Source organism: Leucoraja erinacea, chromosome 28 (genome assembly GCF_028641065.1).
Source record: "Leucoraja erinacea ecotype New England chromosome 28, Leri_hhj_1, whole genome shotgun sequence".
NCBI classification, from domain to species: Eukaryota; Metazoa; Chordata; class Chondrichthyes; order Rajiformes; family Rajidae; genus Leucoraja; species Leucoraja erinaceus.
This window is the reverse complement of record NC_073404.1, coordinates 8,207,636-8,227,542: the sequence shown is the minus strand read 5'-3', so window position 1 is coordinate 8,227,542 and position 19,907 is coordinate 8,207,636. Positions and strand designations below refer to the sequence as shown.

The 19,907-nt window shown below is 39.5% G+C and overlaps 1 protein-coding gene across 7 annotated transcripts in view; it reads left to right on the top strand.

Moving 5' to 3' along the window:
• ulk2 (unc-51 like autophagy activating kinase 2) overlaps positions 1–19,907 on the top strand; it is a 92,916-nt gene that overhangs the window by 19,476 nt on the left and 53,533 nt on the right. For all 7 annotated transcript variants that reach the window (XM_055657639.1, XM_055657642.1, XM_055657636.1 and 4 more), the window contains 3 exons: positions 15,517–15,549; positions 17,139–17,175; positions 18,555–18,728. In XM_055657639.1, the coding sequence (XP_055513614.1) occupies positions 15,517–15,549; positions 17,139–17,175; positions 18,555–18,728 (244 nt within the window). The remainder of the gene's footprint in view (positions 1–15,516; positions 15,550–17,138; positions 17,176–18,554; positions 18,729–19,907) is intronic.

Genomic DNA, 19,907 nt, shown 5'->3' with positions numbered 1-19,907 from the left:
CTATTTTCTATGTTTCTATCACTCTGTCACATGCATTTCATGCTGAACGATTACCAAATGATATGACATCCTTGTTTCTTTTAACCCCAAGAGGTTCTTGTTGAGGCATGTAATTTACACACTGCTATGTTAAATAGTAAATAATGGATACTGAGGAATTATTCTAAACTTTCAACCTAAGTAAATCTTGGTGAGACCCGACCCTCAAGTGGTTTGAAAATACACAGATGACTCGTATCTTTCTTTCTGTCAAGGAACCTTTTTGATTTTATTTGAAGTATAAATGGCATGTAACACATCTCTTGGGCAAACAGAAACTTGAAGCATTGTTGTAAATGTTTAGTTGCAAGCCTGTTCCTTTCAAGACATTGCTATTGTACTCCCTGTCAAGTAATAGTTTAAATGGATCTCATGGTCAACTAAAGGCTATTGTTTGGAAGTAGCAACCGTTTGAGTCCTTGGTTTGTTATCATAACTTTTCTGTTATCTGAAGTTCAGACAGATGCTAAATCTAATTTATTATTCACTTGGTATCACAAGGTCCTAAATGAGTATTTCTCCTCTATATTTACCAAGGAGTAAGACAGTAGAACGGAGGAAATTGGAGCAGTCACTGGAAGTGTCTTGAGAACAGTCAGAGTTACCGTCGAAGAAGTACTGAAGGTACTGTCGTGTTTTAGGTAGAAAAATCACCAGGGCCTGATCTGATATATCCGAGGACATTGCGGCGAACTAGAGAAGAAATTGCAGGAGCCCTGATTGAAATTACAAGTCGTCCTTAAATACAGGAGAGGTGCCGGAAGACCTGAGGGTGGCAAATGTTATGCCTCTTTTCAAGAAGGGCTGTAGGGAAAATGCTGGGAACTATAGGCTGGTGAGCTTAACATCTGTAGTTGGTAAGTTACTGGAGAGTATTCTGAGGGATAGGTTATACAGGCATTTGGATGGGCAAAGGCTGATTAGGGATAGTCAGCATGGTTTTGTACGTGGGAGGTCGTGTTTCACAAATCTGATTAATTTCTTTGAAGACGTGACCAAAAAGGTTGATGAGGGCAGAGATGTAGATGTTGTGTACATGGACTTCAGTAATGCATCCGACAAGGTTCCGCATGGTAGGCTGCTCTGGAAGGGTAGATCGCATGGGATCCAAGGAGAGATAGCAAATTGGCCTCATGGAAGGAAGGAGAGGGTAATGATGGAAGGTTGCTTCTCAGACTGGAGGCCTGTGACTAGTGGTGTGCCTCAGGGTTCGGTGCTGGGCCCGTTACCGTTTGTCATCTACATCAATGATTAGGATGAGAACATACAGGACAAGATTAGCAAGTATGCAGATGATACAAAAGTTAGTGGTTTTGCAGATAGTGAAGATGGTTGTGAAAGATTGCAACAGGATTGGAGGGGTAACTTTTTCACACAAAGGGTGGTGGGTGTATGGCCGTGAGCCATAAATTACAACGGTTAGTTGTAATTTATTCCAGTTTATGAAATTCATGGTATGCATATTTATCATTATAGATACCAATAAGATTCTTGTGGCACTTAAGTGGGACGGGCCCTTTATGCTGTTGATCTTTGGTGTTTTTCAAATGCATTCTTTGTGCATTGGGTCTTTGGTTTCTTTGTGATGTTGTATTGCTTTTACCAGTTTTTTAAATGAATCTATGCCATTGCTGGCGTGAAAAATTACAATTAAAGGTAAAGGAATTTTGTTTCCAGCATTTCTGATCAATGCTAACCATTTTGTTTTGATGTGGCTTTCATCCTGAAAGATGAACTATCCAGTTTGTGTTAAAGGACAAATACAATTTCACTTACTTGAAGAACTCACTTAACCCATGTGGGAGAATTTTTGAAATGGAAATATAATACTGGAAAACCTTAAGCAGGCCAGTCAATGCAGAAACTGGTTAGGAGCACAGTTTATTGCTAGTGCTTGGCTATCTGTACTGGTTGTTGATTTACTTCCTAAGTGTGATCTTAACTCTCGCCTGAGCCTGTGAGTGATAATGGCAAGGGAGGGGTGTGGGATGGTGACAACTGAATAAATATCAATAGAGTAGTTGAAAACTATTCAATCACCTTGACTTCATTCCCTGATTAAACCTGTTGTTAACACCATCTCTGACTTTCAGAAATGTACAAAACAATCAAAAAGCAACAGTCAAAACATAATAACAATTTTAAAAGTACAAAATGTCAATAGTTAACTCTCTAAATATATCTAACTACATTTATATTAAAAAAATAAATTGCCCTAATACTGGCATCCCTGCTGGGGTTTATCTCTATCCAAATAAATTGATGCTGCTTGCATGCCAAGTTAGGCCTGTGTCAATTCAAGGGCAGATTTCCTAGAATAGCTGTTGAGGAATTGTGGCAGGTTTGGCATCTGGTCCTGGAAACCATCAGGTATTAGGAAGTTTGCCAACAAAGTGTAACCAGCAAGTTCAGGAATTTAACATTTGTGGCACCATCTGAATTTAAAGTAGCTTGTGTGGAGAATTGAGCACATTTTCTTTCAGAACGATTGACATTTCCCCATTATAAACAGGACCATTCAACTTGCAAAAGGAAAGATTGGAGATCTGTATCCTTTAATTAGTGTGTTTTCATTCTGTTCATGCTGCCAGGGAGGGTCTGCAACATTTTCTGTAATTTAGCTTCCAGCATCTGCAATGCTAGCATTTGTCCACGGTCTTTTATCAGGTTTTGGAACACATTTACATAGCTGTTGTTCGCAATCCGTTGTGCTTGTAGATAGCCAAGGAAGATGTTTTTAATAGCTGTGTTTAATAACCAAAATGAACAAAATGTTTGCGAAAGCTGAAATAAAACCTTCAAAGTGAACAGTAATTAATTTTTGATTAATTCAGTAATGCCCCATTTAAACTTTTGTTTCTCTAGTATAAACATTTGCAGCCTCTCATAATGATTTTTGTACCTTATTGAGGTAGTAATATTTGTTCTAGCTAATTTTCAATGCTCAGGTTAATTTCTGATGGTATAGTCATAAATAGTGTACATAGTATTTTAATGAGAACAGATAGTACAGCCTATGAACTCAAAATCAATTCATTATCAGCACTCTATTCATCTCTCTGTCATTCATATTAGTCCTTTTCTGCTGGAGTACTCTATGCTAATGGCTTCATTGATCTATTGTCCCGTGTCCTCAAACCATCTCTTTGTTTAGTACCATCAAATCCTACGAGTCAGCTTATTATTATCACCAGTTATTACCCTTTCCCCAGTCTCCTGATTTTTGTATTTGTTCAAAGTGTTTTACGTGACATTTCCTTTCCAGCTCAGCAAAAGCAAGAATTTCAATACTAAGCCCTGGATAACCCTGCTTTTGATCTTTTTGCAGCATGAAAATATTTCAGATATGGTTGTGCTCTGTTTTAAACTACTGTCCTATATATGTTTGAAGATAGCACAAAATACTGAAGTAACTCAGCAGGACAGGCAGTATTTCTGGAGAGGAGTGGGTGACGTTTCGGGTCGAGACCAGTCTTGAGAAGGGTCTCGACCCGAAACGTCACTGAGTTACTCCAGCATTTTGTGTCTACCTTCGGTTTAAACTAGCATCTGAAGTTCCTTCCTACATTTGTTCCATGTCCTACATAATGCTAGTTTTTTGTGGCCTGTTTCATAATCATTGATGTGGAACTTTGTCAGGAACTTTGTAAATCCAAGCACATTACAGTAACTTGTTGTTGAATATATTTTAAAAAACTGCAGATACTGGAAATGTAAAATGCTGCTAATACTCAGGGCAGGTTGCATCTGTGGGAAGAAAGTCAACATTTCAAGTCAGGGATCCTTTGTCAGAACATGTTGCTTATTCCTGTTGTGACACACAAGTAATAATTCAAGAAAGCTTCCAGTCAATAAATGAACGTCATTGGTTTTGCAATTGTTCATTTATTCTTCCCTTGAACTGTTGTTGAACTATATTGTTCATAATATGCTTCTTAACTCCCTTTTTTCAAGTTATACAAATGTACTCAGATAGGAATTGTAAAGTGGAGTTTAGCTGCTGGAGACCTTGTCACTCATCTGGAATACTTGACCCAATATATAACCTGTGAAATTTGAATTTGTTTTAACATGGAGGGCATTTTATTGAGTAATACTGAAATGACAGGATGTCCGTTCCCAGCATTTTTAATGTTTTTTTAAACCGAGTTACTTTGGCATCTTTGTAAATTTTGGTCATATTATAACTTTGACATTTAAATATTACCAAGGTGGTATATACACATTTCAAACAATGGAATACTGACTTGTCTTGTTTCATGCAATCCAGACATTTGTATTACTCGTTAGTAGTCTGCCAAACTATCATTGTGATAGAAAGTTGAGTTCAAGTTCTTGAGCACAAAATTGCAGGCTCTTTTATTGTTATGAGGTTGCATTAAATTTCTGCCAAACATTTACGGTCGTTCACGCACTCAGTAAGTTAAAACAATAATCATGAGATTTTGAAGCAAAGCCAATAAATTTGTTCTAATACCTTGAGTCAACATTTATCCTTCAACCTCTGCTACTAAAAGTAGATTACTGTGCATACTTGTCTTGTTTTGCAGCTTACAGCAGTGGCTGTGTTTTGTAAATACTTCATTAGCTCCAAATTACTCCAGAAAGGTGCAAAATACCTCATTTCCCCATTATTCCTCGACTGATAACCACAACAGCTTTGTTCCACATCATGTTCAGCCCAGACATTGTGGGCCGATGGGCCTGTTTCTATGTTGTACCGCATTGCTCTATAGATAGTCCTTTCAGTGAATCAATTATTACTCTTCTGAACAGTCTCTTGGAGATCTCATCCAAATCTGAAGTGGAGCAATTCAATTTTATCTTCCAAGCTACGTTAAAATATTTTTGTCTCTTTTTTGGTAAATTGGTGCTTTCCCTCCCCCCCCCCCCACCTCGAGCCGGATTTTGTCAAGCATTGAAGGGAACATTAAAATAACACAACATTTTGGAGGAATAAATGTGTTTGGTATTTGGTTACCAAATTAGCTTATTGGCTTAGGGTGGTACTTTGCAATTTACAATTATGAAGGACTTTGATTATAACATTTCCAAAGCTCTTCATAGTGTCATGAATAGGTTTTGCAATGGTTCTGAGAAAGTGGCTGGATAAGAAAGAATGGAGATGTGGGGACATTGAAACCCATGGATGAAAGGCTACGTATGAGACTTGGGCAGCTAAAGTTTGGTATGGTGCTTGAGTTGCCTGCAATAGTGAAGATCTGGATGGGCAAGTATAATGGGAAAGTTGAACTTGCACTTGGATGTTGTAAAATGACTTACTGCACACACAAGTCTTTTACTGTAGCTGTTTATTTAAGTAACCGTTCAACACTATGCTGTAGCTGTCCGTGGTCATCACTGGAGCTAGAGAGCGAGCTAGAGGTGGGGACACTACAATTATACTGGAGACAATGGGGAGTGGTTAGTAATACGGGAGGTCACTATGGTTCAAAGGAACATGCACTGATCTACAGATGTGAAAAATATACATCTTCTAGATGCGCTGGGACGCATCCTCAGTGATGTGACCTGGGGTCATCGGGTGTTTCGGGTCTCACAACATCAGACACCCTCGCCCAGGCGACCCAGCCGGGGTTGATCAGGCCCCGACTTGCGTCCTAGCAGCAACCGCCCACGGATCAGCCATCTTAATAACTACTCTGCAAGGGTTGGGAGACTAATGCGTGGAGGGACTGGGCTCTGTGGGGTGAGTCCTGGCTGGGCTCCTCCTGCGTCTCACCAGGTTCAAGGCCTTTGTGCTGCACCTCTTTCTTCTTTTCCGAGCATTTCATTCTCGCCTGGTGGATTTTTGGTCCACGGTGGTTCATTAGGCCTTTCCGTAGCTTTATTGGGTGTCTTTCTCATGAAAGACACAGACTGGGGTGCGAACCCAGCCTGTCCCGGGTGCCGTCTTTCCGTGCTGTCAACTGTCTCTACAGTAGTCACCAAACTATTCTTGGTTGTCACACAGTCTTTCCTAGGTGCCACTGGCTGAGCCGGACTTCAGTGTGAAAAATATACATCTTCTAGATGCACTGGGATGGATCCTCAGTGATGTGACCTGGGGATCATCGGATGTTGTTTAAACCTTTACGCGGCAAGTCTGTAGCCTGTGTATTATTTTTGCGCGACAAGTCTAGCGCTTTGTGTATTGCTTTGCACGCCAGTCTGCGGCCGGTAGCGCTTTGTTTCCAAAGGGTGGCGGGGGAGTCTTGCTCGGATGAAGTCCCCTGCCATTGGGTGCAGTTTGAATTTGAGAGCAGCGCCATTGGCCCGGACTTGCCTGCGGTTATTTCAACGGCTGATTTCTTCCTGTATAAAGGCATAAGGTGAGCCATAAGGTAGTTCATGTACGAGAGGGGTTCACTGACGGGTTGAATCGGGATCAGTGCTGCGGACAGAGGCAGGGAGAGAAAGAGGTGCGCCGCTGTAAAACAGACCCCGCGCATACAAAGACCAAGTATCGTTTTTGTCCTCTTGCCAATAAATTGATTTGTAACAAAAACAGACGAGTGAGCCTTTTTCTGTTCTACTAGTCAGATCCTGTTCCCTTGTAACAATTTCCCAGTCCAAAAGAAATATATTTTCCTAATTCATTCCTTCGCTCCAGAGATGCTGCCTGTCCTGCTGAGTTACTCCAGCATTTTGTGTCTACCTTCGATTTTACCAAGCCAATTGGGTGGCACGGTGGTGCAGCAGTAGATTTGCTGCCTTACAGCGCCAGTGACCCGGGTTCGATCCTGACTATGGATGCTGTATGTACAGAGTTCGTACGTTCTCCCCATGACCACATGGTTTTTTGCCGAGATCTTCGGTTTCCTTCCACACTTCAAAGATGTACAGGTTTTTAGACTCATAGGCTTGGTATCAATGTAAAATTGTCCCTTGTCAAGTCAAGTCAAGTCACATTTATTTATATAGCACATTTAAAAAACAACTCTCGTTGGCCAAAGTGCTTTACATTTGTTATAAGAGTAGCACAACAAAACAAACTATATACATGTAGCCCTCACTCAGTGGACGTCAGGAAAGGCTTGTGAGTATAGACAAGTCTTTAGTCTTGACTTAAAAGAGTCGATGCAGTTCTGATGGGAAAGGGGATGCTGTTCCACAGTCTAGGGGCTGCAACCGCAAAGGCGCGGTCGTCCCTGAGCTTATGCCTAGACCACGGGATATTCAGCAGCCCCAAGTCGGCCGATCTGAGGGACCTGGAGGTGGAGTGGTGGGTGAGAAGACTTTTTATGTAGGTGGGGGCAAGCCCATTGAGGGCTTTGTAGACATGGAGGAGAATCGTGAAGTTTATACGAAACCGCACAGGGGAGCCAGTGGAGAGAGGCCAGGATCGGGGTGATGTGGTCCCTTTTTCGGGTGCCCGTCAGGAGTCTCGCTGCAGCGTTTTGGACCAGTTGCAGGCGGGACAGGGAAGATTGGCTGATGCCAGTGTAAAGGGAGTTGCAGTAATCTAGGCGGGAGGAGATGAATGTGTGGATGATCTTTTCCAGGTCATCAAACTGGAGGATTTTTTTTTAATTTTAGCTATTGTCCGAAGCTGAAAGAAGCTAGCTTTTACCACGGCATAGACTTGTTTGTCAAATTTCAGTGCTGAGTCAAATATCACGCCAAGGTTTTTGACGTGAGGTTTGAGTAGTGGGGTAAGGCTTCCAAGGCTGCCTGCTATCATTTTGATTGAGTCCGAGGGGCCGAGAAGGATGACCTCAGACTTACTCTCGTTTAGTTGGAGGAAGTTCTGGGCCATCCAACACTTTATATCCTCGAGGCAGTGGGTAAGGTTAAACAGATTTGATTGGTATTTGCGCTTCAGGGGGAGATAGAGTTGGGTGTCGTCTGCGTAGCAATGGAAGGAAATGCCGTGCCTTTCAATGACTTGTCCTAAGGGGAGAAGAGAATGGGGCCAAGGATGGAACCTTGTGGAACCTCACAGCAGAGATTAGCTGGGGAGGAGAATGAGTTGCCTATGTTAGTCGAGAAACTCCTACCTTTGAGCTAGGAGATGAACCAGCTCAGGGCAGTGCCATCAATACCAACCCCATACTGGAGACGGTCAATTAGGATGGTGTGGTCGACAGTATCAAATGCTGCACTGAGGTCAAGAAGGAGCAGAATTACACAGTCGCCGGAGTCAACGGTGAGCAGTAGATCATTGTGTACCTTCAACAAGGCAGACTCTGTGCTATGGTGAGCATGTACATGTAGGATAGTGTTAGTGTGTGGGTATTGCTGGTTGGTGCAAACTCAGTGTGCCGAAGGGTCTGTTTCCGTGCTGTAGACAATTCACTTACAACCTGCATATCTTTGGAATGTGAGAGGAAACCGGAACACCCGGAGAAGCCCCACGCATGTCACGGGGCTTCTGGCGTGGTAGGCAGCAACTCTACCGCTGTACCTCCGTTGAAAAGCATTAGAAAGCAAAGCTTGTATCCCCTGGAATCTAGAATAAAGGACTTGTTCAAATGTATAAGATTGTGAAGAGCGTTAACAGACTGTCTGTGGAGGTTGTGTTTTCTCTTGTGGGAGAATGCTGAACTAGGAGGTCACTGATTAAAAATAAGACATTGCCCATTTCTGAAAAATATGAGTCTTTTTGTCTGAAAGTTGTGAAACTTTCCAAAATGTGGCGGAATAATGGTCATTGAATATATTTTCAGGTCAGAGGAGAGTGGATTTTTGTTAAGCAGCAAGGTGAAAGGTTACTACAGGTTGTCAGGAATACAGAGGTGAAGCTACAATCAGATTTTCATAGTTCCCTCCATATCAGCCCCCAGCAGAACAATCCCATTAGCATCTACTTGCACTTGTGAGTTATTAACAGTAGCTTTTTTAACCTGCCAGCACAGGTTTGAGATGTGGGAGGAAACCGGAGCATCAGGTTGTTCAGGGAGAATGTACAAACTCCACATTGACAGCACCCAAATTCAGGATTGAACTACATGAAAGTCCTGTAGTATTTGAGGCTTTGCTCGTTATTTTCCTTGGATAGCTCACCTGCCTTGTTACTTCTGATCCGCATCTTCAAGCTTGCAATAATATTTTCCAATCTTATTTTATTCATAAAATAGTTTTGCTGAAAGGAGCTGGAGAAATTTGCATTTTGCAAAACAAATCATTCTAAAGTGACAAATTTAGAAAACTAAGGCTCTTCTGGATGTGAAATTTAGCTGGCACAAGCATATAAATATTTTGCTGACATTGTAATAATCTCTTGCAAAGATGTGCATTTATTTTTTCTCCCATCAGTAAAGCTGTTCTTCCCCTTTAAAAATGAATTCCTTTATACATTGAAACTAGTTAAAAAATGGGGAGGTATAATTTTAGATCAACTGATTCTCACCAGGCCAATTAATAGTATTTTGCACATTTTTGCATATTTAGTCCTGTGTTGTCCTATGTAATTAGATAGGAATTGCGAGCTTCCTCTGATGGAAACCTTGAACTCATGCTTTGCTCTAGTCTTGCGGTGAAATGCCATAATACTTAAGAAATTAGTCGTATTGGTGTTAGTAGGAAAATGATCATCAATCTGTTTCAAGATTACAGAGTTCATTAAAAGTCTGAAGAAGGGTTTCGACCCGAAACGTTGCCTATTTCCTTTGCTCCATAGATGTTGCCTCACCCGCTGAGTTTCTCCAGCATTTTTGTTTACCTTCATTAAAAGCAGGTATTTGTTGCAAACACTAAATTGCTTATTAATTATAACGTCCCTGAAAATGAGTAAATACATCATCCATGTCTTGTTTCATCCATTCTTCCTTTATTTTTGCCATACTCTGCACATTTAATCATGGAGGAAGCCAATGCTTTCTGTGGGAGATATATATAATTACAGACAAGCTATAAAAATTGAGCCTCTGGCTCAAATCTAACAGTCTGATTTAGCTTGGAACATTGCTTAAGATAAACCTCCCCAGCCCATTGAATACTTTTATGACTCCATATTGTATGAGATCAGTGGATTTCAAATGGAACTTTGGAAATATAATTTTCTACATTTGTTCTCCTACATTAACTTGGACCTCAGTACCAATGTTGATGAGAGTCCTGCAAGGTTGCTGGCAATCAGTTTGTCCAAGGGTGATTGTATGACATTGTTCTAATGTCCTTCTTGTTTGACTTTGCAAATATGTTTAGTTATCTGGAAAAGTGCAGTTGAGAAATATTACGTCACACATGAAAACCTTGGATGGGTGAAACCGATGATCCACTGGAATACTTCAGCACAAAATAAATGGACCAGAATGTATTACAATCAGTCTAATCGAGAAACACTGGAGGATGAAAGAAAATAAATAATGGTTAGATATTCTTGTTCGTAAATTACAGTTATTTGGCAGCTGATGTGAGAGTTTTTGGCAGATATTTGGGTGCTGGTAGAAATAGCTATAAAGACAAATACAAAAGTACTTTGTTTCCCCATTATGGCACATATTATTGTTTCTCAAAAAATGCAATCTGTACATTTGGCACAGTTATCAAGGTTTTTTAATTGTGCTCCCAATTCCCTTTGTCAGTCTGGTAATATCTATAACATTAGAATTGGAAGATCAAATAATTGACTCACAAAAGAGGTATTTGGAGAACATGCACATTAAGACAGAGAAGTCAAAATATAACTCTGAAAGCGACTAGTAAGTTTAACCAATGAAGCCAATAGTAGGTCCCGTTCTCCCATAATACAGGAGGCCATTCGGTCTGTCAAGTCCTTGCCAACTTCTCGGCAATTCAGTCAATATTTTTTTTCCCCACTTATTTCCCCGTGATCCATTCTTTTCAATTGCCCATCATCTCCACCTTGATTTTCATACCTTCTCGAGGGATAGTTTACAGTCACCCATTAACCTACCAACCCATACATCTTGGTGATGTGGACCGAAACTAGAGCATCTGGAGCAAGCCCACGTGGTCATAGGGAGTACAGTCTCCACAGTGAGAGCATTAATGCCTGGGTTGAGCCTTGATATAGATGCAAGACACCTACTCTACCTGCTGCACCACTGTGTTGCCTACCTAGAGGATGGGTATCGTGGCATGCATGCTTGGGTGCGATGCTAGCAACTACGTTTTGAAAAGGTTGGAATTTGGATGAAGGACGATCAACCAGGTGAAGATTGGAATAAATACACATTTTCAACAGCTGGGTACAAGCTATTGAGGTGCATGTGGAAGACAACATTTTTGAAAAATTAGTGCATTTAATGTTTGACCGCTGTTAATCAATGCATTGGCTTTCTGAATTCAGTGCTAAGGACAAGGATGCATTTATGGCAGCTTAGTGAAAACCTTGTAATGTGTTTACTCCTTGAAATGTTAGATTCTCTGCTTCCACGAATATAGTAGGTAAAGAGTTACAGAATATTTAATCTCCTGCCGTAAATGGATGGCAATGTATGATGTATTTGGATGGTGTGTAATTGGGATTAGTATAGTGATGTTATTTCTTTATTTTTGTGCTCTTTGTCCCCCTCCTTCATTAGTGGTCGAGATTGCTAGAGAGTTTTTAAAGTAATCAGCATTGATGGAATTCATATAAATTGCCTGCACTTCAACCTGGTATGTTGGTGATCAAGGAGGGTAGAATAGAACATAGAACAGTATAGTACAAGAACAGGTCATTTGGCACACAATGTCTGTGCCATATATTATGCGAAGACCAACTCTAAACCGCCTGCATGTTCCTCTGTTTGGGGAAAAGTACTTGCCCTGCACATCTCCTTTAAAGTTTGCCCCTCGCCTTAAAGCTGTGCCCTCTGGTATTTGATTTTTCCATCCTGGGAGAACGGTCCTGTATTCACCATCTATGTCTCTCATAATTTTGTATGCACGTCTCAGTCCCCCCCGTTACCTCCGGTATGAAGATTTCAAAATCGTCTCAGGCAGCCAATTGTTGGTTTCAGAAATGTATCAAGCCTCTTCTGTTTTAACAACTACATCTTTTATGGAATTGGGAAGTATTCCAGCACATTCCCGATGTGAGCAGGGGAAGATCAGTGTGAAGAGCCAGGATTTTGCTGCTTGTTACTGAGCATCGAGGCCTTTGCCATATTTTTGATACCACAATATTTATCAGACAGATCTGTTCATGTTTCTGGACATGGGTAATACCCAAGATGCTGATAGTTAAGAACTTGACAATGGTTATTTTACTCAAAGTCAGCTTGCTGGCCTTTTCTCATTTGACACAGTTGTTATCTGGTGCATTCACGCTGCTGTTATTCACAGCTAGTTTTCAGACCCAACCAAAAGGTATTTTAGAATTTTAGTAGCATTAATGAGTAATTTTAATCTGTTATGAATTGATCTAGTTTTGTTTTATTATCGAGGTACAGTGAAAAGCTTTGTGTTACATGCTAACCAGTCAAAGGAAAGACTACGCATGATTACATCGAGTCGTTCACTGTGGACAGATACATGATCAAGGGAATAATGATTCTGCTGTTGGAGTAGAGGTTTAAAAGAGTGGAGCGATTGCAATGAGTGATTGTTTACTGGAAATGTCAATCAGAACTTTTCTGCACAACTTATGATTTGAGGAAAAGTAATTGATGCTGAAGAATGAAGTTGAAGAATATTGTGTTGACAATGCTTCCCTGAGCAGAAATGCAGCCATTATGGGCTGTGGATGCTGGAACCCTGAGCAAAACACAAAGTGCTGGAGGAATTGAGGGTCAGGCGGCATCTGGGAGGGAACAGACAGGAGACATTTTGGATCGGTTTATAAATGTTGAAGTCCTCCCATGGTGAAGACACTGCTATGGGGAGGGAGTTGCAGGAATTTGTACCCAGCCTGCCCCCTTGTCCTTGGAGGTAAAGGTCGTGGGTTTGGGAGTTGCTGTCAAGTAACCCAGGCAAACAACTGCTATGCATTTTATAGATGGTACAGATTGCAGCCATTGGGTGATGGAGAGAATAAATGGTTAGTGTGGTAGATGGGTTGCCAATATTGCAAGGTGCTTGGTCCTGGATGGTAATGAGTGTTGGAACTGCTCACCTGAGCCAGTATGAGCCAATTTCCTTGAAATTGTACAACCCTGGGAGAACGGTCAGTTGTACAAGACGTTGGTGAGGGCACATTTACAGTATTGTGTTCAGTTTGGTCACACTGTTATAGGAACCATGTTGTTAAGCTGGAAAGGGAGCAGAGAAGATTTACAAGGATGATGCCAGGACTCGAGGGCCTGAGCTATATGGAGAGGTTGAGCAGGCTAGGACTCTATTCCTTGGAGCACAGGAGGATGAGGGGTGATCTTATAGAGGTGTATACAATAATGGGTGGAATAGATAGGGTGAATGCACAGTATTTTACCCAGAGGGGAGGCATCAAGAACCAGAGGACATAGGTTGATGGTAAGGGGCAAAGATTTCATAGTAACCTGAAGGGCAACATTTTAACACAGAGTGGTAGGGATATGGAACAAACTGTTGGAGGTGGTAGTTGAGGCAGGCACTATCGCAAAGTTTAAAAAAACATTTGGACAGGTACGTGAAAAGTATAGGTTTAGAAGGATATGGACCAAATGTAGGCAGGTGGGACTAGTGTGGATGGGTCACGTTGGCCCATTTGGGCAAGTTGGCTGAAAGGCCTATTTTCACGCTGCATGACCCTATGGAACAATATATTATGTTTTGATTTCATTTGTTCAGTAATTTTACAAGAAAAGCATTTAGTTTATTTGTTTTTATTCATTTGTTTCTGACAGATTCATTAACTTTGTCTATCTAGTAGTTACAATTAGGGATGCAGACTTCAAATGAACACATTACAATCTGAAGAAGAGTCCCAACCCGAAACATTACCTCTCCAATTCCTCCACCGATTCTGCCTGACCCACTGAGTTACTTCAACACTTTCTCAAGATTCTTGCATCTGCAGTTCCTTGTGTCTCTAAATAACATAAGTGTGTAGGAAAGAACTGCAGATGCTAGTTTAAATCGAAGGTAGACACAAAATGCTGGAGGAATTCAGCGGGACAGGCAGCATCTCTGGAGAGAAGGAGTGGGTGACGTTTCAGGTCGAGACCCTTCAGTCTGAAAAAGGGTCTTGACCCGAAAAGTCACCCATTCCTTCTCTCCAGAGATGCTGCCTGTCCAGCTGAATTACTAACAGTTTGTGTCTACCTTAAATAACATAGGTGTTCTGTTTGCTGGCATTTGATCTGAATGGATTTAGTTTCAATACTAGGAAGAACTTTGTGCTTTCTGCCATGTGACTAATCATGTGCATGCACACTGGGAATATTTATAGTTGGTTGCCAGCTGCTGGTTTTTGGTATTTTGCCCACTTCTCCGACTGAGGCTTTGCTGCAGGCCATTAATGCTTGTAAACAGAAAAAAATAATGTGCTCCTGCTTTATAAGAATTTTAAACATGACAAAGTTTCGTAACAAAATTTAATAGTATTCAATTTTGCACTGGAAGGTTATATTTACAGAAAATAAAATGAGCACTTTGTCTTTTAGTTGTTCTTAGTACAAACAAATGGAAACAATATTTTCCTATCCATTCCCAAGGCTGAAGCCAAATAGAATTTTTGCTGTTGCAAATTTCACGAATAGAACAAATTGGTGTTCTGGTTAAATGTTTGAGATTCAAACATTCTGGAATTTAACTTTTAAAATTGTTAGATCATTTTTTATCCTTTCCAGAAGGAGGACTCATTGAGAAACAATAACACATTCTCTTTTTTTCCCATTTGCTGATGCTCAAGATTTGGTTGAGGTATATCACCTGCCATAATGCAATCCTGAGTTTCTACTGCTTCTAGCGTCATTTATAACCACATTTATTTACAGACTAATAAAGGCAGTGATGTGCAAAGTGGCAGAGATGTGAATGGTTTGCATTTAAACAAATATTTGTGACAAAGACATCAATTTAACGTTGCACCTTTTAAAATAATTGCATTTTTTAAGCACGCATTTAACATATGGCTGTATCTTCTTGCTCACTCTGTATTTGAGGCGTTCTGCACTATTTATTTTGATGCATTAGATAGTTTCTGACAGAACATTTGAACAGAAGAAGTATGTTGTTAGTTTCTTGTTAGAATTCCAGAGAGCACAATGACTGCAAGATTGGTGTCTCATGTTTTGAATTAAGGGAGGCAGTCTGGGACATACTGTTGGCAAAATTAACAGCTATTATCAATTTGCCTATTCAGCAGCTTGCCTTGCAAAAATAATTTCATCTAAATGTGCAAGGGCAAGTCCAACTAACACATGCCAGGGCAAATCCTTGCGCAGTATTGTTAGTGGGCCTTAATACAAATACTTATCCTTTAGAAGTTTTTGGAGTTGGCTTGGCAGTACTCGGATGTGGTTTAAAATATTTAATCAACTGAAGTAAGCTACTTTCCCGTGGCATTTGTTCCTCTGCTGTGTATTCAGGAGTAAGCATTTTCCACCCCTTCAGGGGAAAACTGCTACACATGTCAATAATTACTTTTTTTTTAAATCATTTCAGGAGACTCCAAACTCTGTTCATTTGGTGATGGAGGTAAGTGGTGAAAAAAAACTTTAATGGCTAAAGATTTGTAATTGCAGTACAATGTAATAGTCTGCAGTCCGATACAAAATTTTAGATTTGTCCATACTGCTCCCCTTCCCAAACACATCATCCACAAGGTTGTCTATCTGGTGAGCATAATTATCCACTCAGACATCTTTGCTGCTATATTAGTTCTGGTCATCCACTTTAGCTGGTCCCATTTTAACTGCACAATTTACATTTTCAGGATTAGCCTGTTAATTAGCCAATGTCTGCATTATATACGTAATGTGTCATGGCATTTGCAGTAGAGAAAGAAATGGGAAGGAATTCCACCATCACCATTAGTCATCAATGTCTGCTACTTTGCAAGTAAATATTGTTAACAGTTTCACGTCTGAGAAGGGGCATCGCATACGCTTGGACACAGGCCACCTACTTTCTTTCAGGCGGAGTAGAAAATTGAGAGGCTTTTAGTGCTTTGCAAACTGACACAACTTGATTTTAAAGTAATTCAAAATATATACCATTACATTCAAATCAGCAAGAAAAAAACAATAATTCTAAGGCTATTGCTCATGACGATGGCCGCAATATGAATTTTGCACATATCAACTGTTTCTTTTTCTTTCATTAGTATGGTCAATGCAAAAACATTTAAGCCATTTCTTAAATCCAATTTTATATACAGCTGCTTTTTAAATCCTTCTAGGGAGCTTTTTGTTTGCTTCGTCATCTGTAATTCATATAAATATGTCAAATATTATATTCTGTACTTGGAATATTATTTTATTCCATTGTATTGATACTGATGTTAACTAAAATAGAAAATACTAAAAATACACAACAGGTCAGGCAGCATCAGAGGAGAGAGAGAAACAGGATCGTTCATAAGAACAATTGTGATCTATGGTCATTGATCTAATGGGTTAACTTTCTTATTTTCTCTCCACCCGAGCTGCTGAACTTTGCCAACGTTTTGTTTTTATTTCTGATTTCCAGCTTATATAGGGATTTGCTTCCAAGTACAAGAGTATTTGAATTAGATAGTATTTTCCAAGGTACTAATAGTGGTATATATTAATGTGAAACATGCAATTTCCCATGCTAAAGTGAAGATGGAGATTTATCTGTAGTCACCTCTGGTGTTCCATTTTACATTCGATACGCCATTCAACCAAGAAATATTATTTGGTCCAGAACACATAATGCAAAATTACCTATGTGATTTAAAGATAAACAAAGACACAAAATGCTGGAATAACTCAGCAGGTCATGCAACATCTCAGGCGAACACGATTAGGTGACGTTTCAGATTGGGACCTAACAAGGGTTCTGACCCAAAAGGTCACTTATTTGTGTTTTCTTTGATAAACCAGCATCTGAAGTTTAAAAATATATATTATTTAAATATAATTTCTAGTTAGAATATAGTGATCATTGAAGTTGGGGGGGGGGGGGGGGAATCTATAACTGGTAATTAATTTAAAGGGAAAACTGTAAATGAAGCAATAATAAAATATATTTTAATTTTAAGTTTGTGAAGAATTGTGGCTTGACTATATAATGTTGCTTTTTGTTTTTAATTTCCCACATAGTACTGCAATGGTGGTGACCTGGCAGATTATCTGCAAGGTAAGTTAAAACCGTCTTGATTATAAAAGGTGTATGTATTAGTTCCTGTCCCTGTGTGGTGTTCAAAGAATTCCTGTTCTAAACTGCGATTGGATGATAGCTACTGCTCTCATCAGAATGCAAGTTGTAAATTCAGCATTGCCCTGTTTGTACATTTGTGTATGTGATGCTGTTTAGAAGTTGATTATTAGAAACTTGAGAAGCTAGGGGATCAGTGACGTTGAAATGTAACGTTTTCCGAGTTAGAGGAAAACCACCTGACCAGTTTCCCTTTTACCATTTTGTCGGTACACTGGGTTCTCTTTATCCTATGGCACAGTTGGTGTCAAGATGCTGCAGCCAGTCTTTTACTTTGAGAGAAAGCAGAGGTCACCAAAATTGGAAGAATTCAATTTGGGCGATACACCAACTTTCATGTTATGCCAGTTAGGTCCCAACATATGATCAGTAAATTAATCTGAGTCTGCAGCCTCAAGTGTAATTTTCACAAATGTGAGACTGGAGAAAAAGTGCCCTAAAAATATAACAGGTTGTAATTGTTGTGACAGTTTTTTTTTTTGTGACAGCTCTTTTGAGGACTTTTGAGGGATTTTGTTTGCTTTCTTGTCACAATATTGCGAAAATGAATGCCATGATGCGAGAGCATATATGTTCTTAAAGTAATCTTATCGGTTGAAAGAAAGTAACAACAGAGTAAATAACCCACAGGGCACCATTTTGCCCAATTCGTAAGCTCTAAAGTATCAAATTTTTACTGGATTTACCTTCCTTTCACAACTGATCGCTGTGCCATAAAGCAATATTGCATAACTATTAGGACAGACCATTCGGTCACCAGGACAAATGCATTTTCAGGTTAAGAAGTTAACCTATAAATCATGCATTATTGTGTTGAGTTAAAGGTGCTGTCTCCACAAATTTATTTACTCTTTGCGATCAGAAACACATGTCCTGCAGAATGGGAAATACTTCTTCAGTCTTACCCTGCATTACGTACACTACTTGTCACAAATTGTGCTAAATGATACATTTACTATGAAAAATCTGAAATGCTGCAATCATTGAGCAAGTCATGCTGCACGTGTGAAGAGAATAGGAAAGTTAATGTTTCAAATTTGTCCCCATCTTCGAGACAGGTGGTTCGTACTGAAAACATTACCTCTGATATTTCCATGGGCGTTGACTGACACATGTATCGCTTATTTTATTTTTGGATTTGTGATAATTTGAGGTTTTTGCTTTTGAGATTTTTATTTGTTTCAGCCAGTTTAATATATACACTACTGTAAGTGGCACTGAAGCCATAGTGTCTTCAATAACATATTTTATGAGAACTCAGTACCTTATTGTTTGTATTAAAACTTTTTTATTTCAAATAGTCAAAGGAACACTTAGTGAAGACACCATTAGAATCTTCCTCCAGCAGATTGCAGCTGCTATGCGAATACTTCACAACAAGGGAATAATCCATCGCGATTTGAAACCACAGAATATTCTACTTTCTTACATTAACCGGAAAAAATCTAATTTGAATGGCATTCGTGTCAAAATAGGTAAAGCTGAAAGATTACTACCTTTTTTGTAAAGTCGCTCTGTGCAAAGGGTTGTTCCCCTGTACCTCCTTTCCGAAGAATTGTACTATTTATGGTTTACCAGAATATTTTAAATGTATCCTTTGCAGTTTTGCACGAGAATGCCCTTTGGAGCATGAAGCACTTTGGAAGAATGATTCTAGAGGCAATAATAATAATATTAACTATGAGAGGCATACATATAGTAGACAGTCAGAATCTTTTTCCCAAGATGGAGAAATTGAATACTATAAGATATAGCTTTAAGGTGAGAGGGGCAAAGTGTAAAGGAGACGTGTGGTGCAATTATTTTACACAGTTGGCGCATGGAACTTGCTGCTGGAGGTGGTGGTTTTAAGCAGATATGTTAGCGCCATTAAAAGGTTTTTGGATATGGGTGATTCCGTAAATAAGTGTACTGACCTGTGACATGAGTGGCCAAATTTGAAAGTTATTGAATTATAACGAAATACCATATCATTAAAAATGGGCCTACCTATGATAATTTTGTGCAAATTTGTGATCAAAATTTGGGGGGGGGGGAAACGAGAGAAAAATTATTTATGATTTTCTTTTTTACTATACATAAATCAGAAAGAATACAGTAACCTTTCATCGAATTCAATGTTAATTTACTCGAAATTTGCCCGGAACCAATAACATGTGTAGATGTTTCGATACAGTGTACATACTTTACAACAACAAAGCAACAAGCAATGAAAGCTTAACGGAATTTAATCATTCCTATCGTAAACTCGAAACAACATTTACGAGAAAAGAACGAAAAAGTGAAAAAAGATTTTTACTAACCAATGATTCCAAACAAATAAAAAGTGAACACAGCGTTCTTCAGAGCTCAAAGTGCCCACAACCTGAGAATTTGGATACTATCTCTTATACTGATTTCTAAGCTCCCTTGCAAAATGTCGGCATGCAACCTACCATAAGGCCCATACTTCAGGTCAGGGTCATTTTAAATCGCGATTTTAAAAAAAGCGTTATCACATTGACCAGATCAGAAAACAGGAGGGACAACAGAATTAGTCATCGATAAAATAGGTGAGCAAACTAGATTTTTATTTCATGATTTCAAGTTCTATTCATTATTAAGTATTTCCATGGAAAGCTTAAACACAAAATATAAAAAATTGAAAAGAAACA